The sequence below is a fragment of the Dipodomys ordii genome, unplaced genomic scaffold (genome assembly GCF_000151885.1).
Source record: "Dipodomys ordii isolate 6190 unplaced genomic scaffold, Dord_2.0 Scaffold79, whole genome shotgun sequence".
In the NCBI taxonomy this organism is placed as follows: Eukaryota; Metazoa; Chordata; class Mammalia; order Rodentia; family Heteromyidae; genus Dipodomys; species Dipodomys ordii.
In genome coordinates, this window is record NW_012267295.1 from 1,330,685 (window position 1) to 1,337,186 (window position 6,502).

At 54.8% G+C, this 6,502-nt stretch overlaps 1 protein-coding gene across 1 annotated transcript in view; it reads left to right on the forward strand.

The window, feature by feature from the left end:
* Window positions 1-2,808, forward strand: part of Chadl (chondroadherin-like) — a 12,015-nt gene extending 9,207 nt beyond the window's left edge. Inside the window, exons 4-6 of the mRNA XM_013024779.1 lie at window positions 2-639; window positions 1,158-1,324; window positions 2,622-2,808. Coding sequence (XP_012880233.1) covers window positions 2-639; window positions 1,158-1,324; window positions 2,622-2,808 — 992 coding nt within the window. The remainder of the gene's footprint in view (window position 1; window positions 640-1,157; window positions 1,325-2,621) is intronic.
* Window positions 2,809-6,502: the final 3,694 nt, after the last annotated feature.

The following is a 6,502-nucleotide window of genomic DNA, read 5'->3' on the forward strand; positions in this document are numbered from 1 at the left end:
CCCCGAGGCTTCCCCGACGGCACTGAGCTCCTGGACCTGCGGCAGAACCACTTCCCCTCGGTGCCCCGCGCCGCCTTCCCCGGCCTGCACCACCTGCTGTCGCTGCACCTGCAGCACTGCGGCGTGGCCGAGCTGCAGGCCGGGGCTTTGGCGGGCCTCGATCGTCTGCTCTACCTCTACCTCTCCGACAACCAGCTCTCGGGGCTTAGTGCGGCGGCCCTTGAAGGGGCCCCCCGCCTCGGCTACCTGTACTTGGAGCGCAATCGCTTCCAGCAGGTGCCAGGGGCCGCCCTGAGCGCCCTGCCCAACCTCTTCTCCCTGCACCTGCAGGACAACGTGGTGGACCGCCTCGCCCCTGGAGACCTGGCCGCGGCTCGAGCCCTGCGCTGGCTCCACCTGAGTGGAAATCGCATCACCCAAGTGGCTCCTGGGGCGCTAGGGCCGGCTCGGGAGCTGGAGAAGCTGTATCTCGATGGGAACCAGCTGCGAGAGGTGCCCACTCGGGCCTTGGAGGGGCTGCCTGCCCTCCTGGAGCTGCAGCTGTCAGGGAACCCACTCAGGGCCCTGCAAGATGGCGCCTTCGAGCCTCTGGGCAGGTCCCTGCAGCACCTCTTTCTCAACAGCAGTGGCCTGGAGCAGGTGGGCGCTGGCTGGGCGGCAGAGAGCGAAACGTAAAGCCAGCGGAGACATGCATGCATTCATCGCCCATCGGTGCCAGGTTTTAGGCTGTGTATGGACATCCTGAGATAAAGCACACACTTTTCTTGCCTTTAGAGGGCACGGGTGTGGACGACAGAGCAGATGGAATCCAGAGCCACACAGTGAAGGGCAGCCGGGAAGGAGGGGAGGCCCTGTTGGAGCATGGGAGAGGGAGGGGGGAGTTTATTTGGGCCTGAGCAGCAACCAACTGCTGAGAGCGCCCAAGAGAATCTGTAGAGGTGGAGTTCAGACGGAGCAGGAAAAAAAACGATGAACTGGGCATTGGGTGTCTTGGAGATGAGAGCAGCCTGGGTTTTGACCCCAGCATTGCCCTTCCTGCCTGGGCCACTTCAGACTCCTCACCTTGTCCTCTTCTCCTAGGGGAGATGGATCTCTCTCTCAGACCTGGCCCAGCCAGCCTGTCAGAAGCTAACACCAAGCCCTGAACTTCCTTGCAGATATCTCCAAGGGCCTTCTCCGGCCTGGGTCCAGGGCTCCAGAGCCTGTACCTGCAGAAGAACCAACTTCGAGTCCTGCCTGCCCTGCCCAATCTCAGCCAGCTGGAGCTCATTGACCTCAGCGGAAATCCCCTCCATTGCGACTGCCAGCTGCTCCCCCTGCACAGGTAGACACCCCTGAGGGCCAGCTGAAATCACCCACTGCTGTCAGCAAGGACCCACCATCTCCCTGGGGGCCCATGTTGCTATCCCATTGACCAGCATGGGAGCCAGGCATGAACGAGTTCCCGCCAGGTCAGTTGCCTTCCTGGGGTGGACTTCTCTGAGTCCCCTCTCTTTTTCTTTTTTCTTTTTTTGGCAACACTGGGCTTGAACTCTGGGCCTGGGCGCTGTCCCTGAGCTTTTCAGCTCATGGTGAGCACTCTACCACTTGAGCTACAGCACCACTTCCAGCTTTCTGGTAGTTAATTGGAGATAAGAGTCTCACGGCTGGGCGCTGGTGGCTCACACCTGTAATCCTAGCTATCCGGAGGCTGAGATCTGAGGATCGAGGTTCAAAGCCAGCCCAGGCAGGAAAGTTTGTGAAACTCTTATCTCCAATAAACCGCCAGAAAACCGGAAGTGGCGCTGTAGCTCAAGTGGTAGAGCACTAGCCTTAAGCTGAAGAACTGAGGGAGAGCACTCAGGCCCAGAGTTCAAGCCCCACAACTGACAAAAAAAAAGTCTCATGGACTTTCCTGACTGGGCTGGCTTTGAACCATGATCCTCAAATCCACATTCCCAGCCATCCTTTAGTTTTGTTTATTTATTTATTTGCTCAAGGCTGGTGCTGTGCACTTGAGTTACAGTTCTACTTCCAGCACTTTTACTGATTAATTGGAGATAAGAGTCTCACAAATTTTCCTGCCCAGGCTGGCTTCAAATTGTGATCCTCAGATTCCAGCTTCCTCAGAAGCCAGGATTATAGGCATGAGCCACTGGTATCCTGCTTCTCTGAGCCTTGATTTCTTCATTTATAAAGTTGGAATATTTGCCTGCCTAATAGGCTGAGTCCTAAGAAATATTTGCAGATATTTTCAATAATTTCATAAGAAAAAAAAAAAAGCAAGCAAGCAAACAAGCAATATGAACTGTGGAGTCAGGCAGACCTGCATGCAGACTACCAAGTAAAGTTACATAGCTCTTGGTGCCCTTCTCTGAAAAGGGAGAATGATTGTATCTTCCCGTGACTGGAAGAATGCAGTTTAGAGTTAGCACATATAACTGGTGTGAGGAGGTGGAACGTGGTAAGACCCCTGTAAGTGTTACTTTGCTCATCTCCTCCTTATGGAGAGGGTGCTGAGCTGTGAGGTGACATGATGGGCCATAGATCCTCTGCCCCACTGCCCATAGCCCGTGACCTGCCCCTCAAGTTCTCATTCACCTATCCCCCAGTGGGTTCCCCAAGTTCTGTTTCCTCCTCAGGTGGCTCACTGGGCTGAACCTGCGGGTAGGGGCTACTTGTGCCACTCCACCCAGTGTTCGTGGCCAGAGGGTGAAGGCTGCAGCCGCTGTGTTCGAAGCCTGCCCAGGCTGGACTGCCAGGAAGGCCAAGCGGACACCAGCCTCTAGATCCAGTGCCAGGAGAACCGGCATCAAGAGAAGACACTGAAGTGCAGACAAGGTTAGCCCTGTGGGACGTGGGCCAGCTCCCAAAGTCTCCAGAGAGCAGAACTTTCTTTTTTCTTTTTGTCCGTTGTGAGCTTGAACTCTGGGCCTGGGTGCTGTCCCTTCAGCTAAAGGCTAGCACTCTACCACTTGAGCCACAGCGCCACTTCCAGTTTTCTGTTGGTTAATTGGAGATGAGTCTCATGAGGACTTTCCAGCCCAGGCAGAGGATCATCCTGTCTCTGCCTCTGGTGGCGAAAGGTGGCATAATCCCAGCATGCCTCCTTCAGGAGTTTTGTGCCTCTTTGTATCAGCTTCCTTCTATTTCCTTTTTTTTTTGTCAGTTGTGGGGCTTGAACTCTCGGTCTGAGCGCTGTCCTTCAGCTCTTCAGCTGAGCCACAGCGCCACTTCCGGTTTTGTAGTGGTTTATTGGAGGTTAAGAGTCACGGAGTTTCCTGCCCAGGCTGCCTTTGAACCTCGATCCTCAGATCTCAGCCTCCTGAGTAGCTAGGATGACAGGCGTGAGCCACCAGTATCTGGCTTCCTTCTATCTCCATCTGCAGATTTCCTGTTTCACAGACATGAGCTGCATTGAAGTAGGGTCTGACTGCATAACCTTACTTCCTCACCTCTGTGAAGCCCCTATATTCAAATGAGGTCAGATTCCAAGTTAACTGGGGGATTGTGATTCCAACATACATTTTAGGCGAAACACAAGTCAAAACCATAACTGTTCTTTGTGCAGGTAATCTGGGTGTGAGGAAGGAACCCCTAAAAAGACCCCAGTCTGCCTGGCGCCAGTGACTCTTGCCTGTAATCCTAGCTACTCAGGAGGCTGAGAGCTGAAGATCATGGTTCCAAGGTGCCCTGGGCAGAAAGGTCCCTGTGAGACACTTATCTCCAATTAATCACTCAAAAACCAGAGTGGAGCTGTGGCTCAAGTGATAGAACACTAGCCTTGAGCACAAAGAGGCTCAGGGACAGTGCTTAGGCCCTGAGTTCAGGACTTACAACTGACCAAGAAAAAAAAAATCCCAGGGCTGGGAAGGTGGCTCAGTGGTAGAGCACTTGCCCTGCATACCTGAGGCCCTGGGTTCGATTCCTCAGCCCACATAAGCAAAAAGAAAAAAAGCCATTAGTGGCGCTGTGGCTCAAGTGGTAGAGTCCTAGCCTTGAGCTGAAGAGCTGAGGGACAGCGCCCAGGCCCAGAGTTTAGGCCCCACGACGGCCCCCCACACACACAAAAAAAAATCCCACGCTGCAGATGAACAAATCCTGCTTTAGAAGCTAGAACTGGCACTAATGGTGACAGAGGCAATACCAGCTCAGCACTCACCGGCACCAGCTTCCTGCCAGGTATCACAGCAGTCCGCAGCTGGGTGAGCCTCTCTGTATCACCCCAGGCCTTGAGTGAAAAAGCTCAGGGACAGCCCTGAGTTCAGGCCCCATAACCAAAAAGAAAAAGATCTCCCAGGATCATGGTGGAGGTGGACATACAACCTTGGATGCAGTCTGCGTCCGGTGCAGGAGGCGTTACACATGGCTGTTGTCCTGCTCCCCTTACCTCAAGCCCAAATCTAGCTTGGGTCGCTAAATGGCTGAGGCACAGGGCGGCTCGCTGCTGTGCTGGGCTTTCGCTGGGTTTGTATCAGTCACTGGATGGCCTCGGGTAGAGGAAGTGCCCAGTGTGGAAGACCTTTAGGATCTCAACCATTGGTGCAGCCGTTGAGACCCAATGACCTCTGAAGTACAAAGTTCACTCTGAGCTTGAGATCAATACTTGCAGCTGTGACCAATTAAATTTCAGTTGGGTGAGGACAAGTATGTGTGGGAGGCTCTGGCAGGGAAGACGCTGGAGGCCAGCATGGGTTACACAGTGAGACCGTAGTCTCAAACAACACCACACCTCACCTGTAGGCACAGTAACGTTTTTTGTTTTTTGTCGGTCGTGGGACTTGAACTCTGGGCCTGGGCGCTGTCCCTCAGCTCTTCAGCTCAAGGCGAGCGCTCTACCACTTGAGCCACAGCACCACTTCCGGTTTTCTGGTGGTTTATTGGAGATAGGAGTCTCACGGTCTCTCCTGCCCGGGCTGGCTTTGAACCGCGATCCTCAGATCTCAGCTTCCTGAGTAGCTAGGATTACAGGCGTGAGCCACCAGCACCCGGCTAGTAATGGTTTCTTAACCAGTACACTTTTTTCTAATACTCACCATGCTTTGTGCCAAGTCTGAAGTGGGCACCAAGCACATAAGACGTGGGCCCCACCCCTGGGAACCTCATAGCTTCGGGGAGGGGAATTCTGGAAGCCAAAGGACAGCATAGGACAGGGCACTCAAGCAGTGACGAGTGACCATCTTTATTGCCATGCCTTCTGTAGTTAACTCCCGTCAGAATGCATTCTACAAGGTATCAACGCTGACAGACTGGACTTTAACAGGAAGGGACTGTCTCATACAAGGAGACGGGGAGCCAGCAAGGACCACAATGGCTTCTGAGCATGGGATTTTGTGCAGGCTTCTTACCTTCTACCTTCAGGAAGAAACAAAAGCCCAATCACACACACACACAGGCACGCACACACACACACACGTTTTTCCAGAAGCGTCCATCAGAACCATCCCTTCGCTGCTACCGAAGCTGAGGCAGTGGGTTCTTCAGCGGGGAGGAGAGCACATCCCCAGCTACCTCCTGTCCAGGATCCTGGTCTGGAGGCTGCGGCCACCAGTCTCAGACTGGTGTGTGCACAGAAGGAAGGGAAAAGCATAGTCTCTTGGAACTGGGACTCCGCTAGCTCCCGTAGTCTTCCATCGCTGAATGGATTACATTTTGAGGAACTCTGGCTGTCAAGGGTCCCTTTGTAGGCTGGGTTTGTACCTTGGGTGTAGAGTGTGGGGGCTAGATGCCTGGAACTTTCTGCAGAGGAGGCTAACACACTGCCCCAAATATCCAGGCTGGGAGGGCTGGATACCTGCATCTCGTCTCAGGGCCAGCCGCACCCGGAGAAAGCGCGGTCAGCACGTGTTGGTGAGCAGCGACCGGCAGCCCGATGCACGAGCCTGCACTAGGGCTTGAGGGGCCACGGGAGCTAGAGGAGGAACGGGGCTAAGGCTGCAGCGGGCTCTACCCTGATTTCCCGGAAGTTACGGGAGAGACGGATGGTCAGTGTATCAAGGGAGACCGGGAGACCGAGGAAAGTAGCTGACATGGAACTTCTAGAGAGCAGGGGGAGAGGAAAATGAGGCGCTAAGGGGACCTGGATAGTAAGGAAACGTGAGCCAGGCAGCGAACCTGTTCCGCTTTCCACTCACCTCACCTAAGAAAGCTCTGTGGAAAAGCAGGAAACTCCTGCCACCATGTTGGCCAGACCTGGATGAAGGCCATACCTAACCCACCTAGGCTAACCATCAGGTCTAACTCAAGCAGGTTAGATTCAGCTGGGGACCCTCACGGCACATGGCTGAGCTGCATACAGCCTGGCCTGGTCCCTCACACCGTCTGCCAGGAGCCCCCTGGGCCTTTGCAGCGCCCCCTTTAGGGAACAGGAGTCTGTGCCCACACCAACAAAGAAAGATGGCCACTGCCCGGTCATCCAACCGCTGCCTCATTCCCCACCGCCGCGGGGGACCAGGCCCTGAGGAGAGCGGGGCAGGCAGAGGCTGCTCCCAGGCTTCCCTGGGGTTGGCCAAGGGACCTTGCT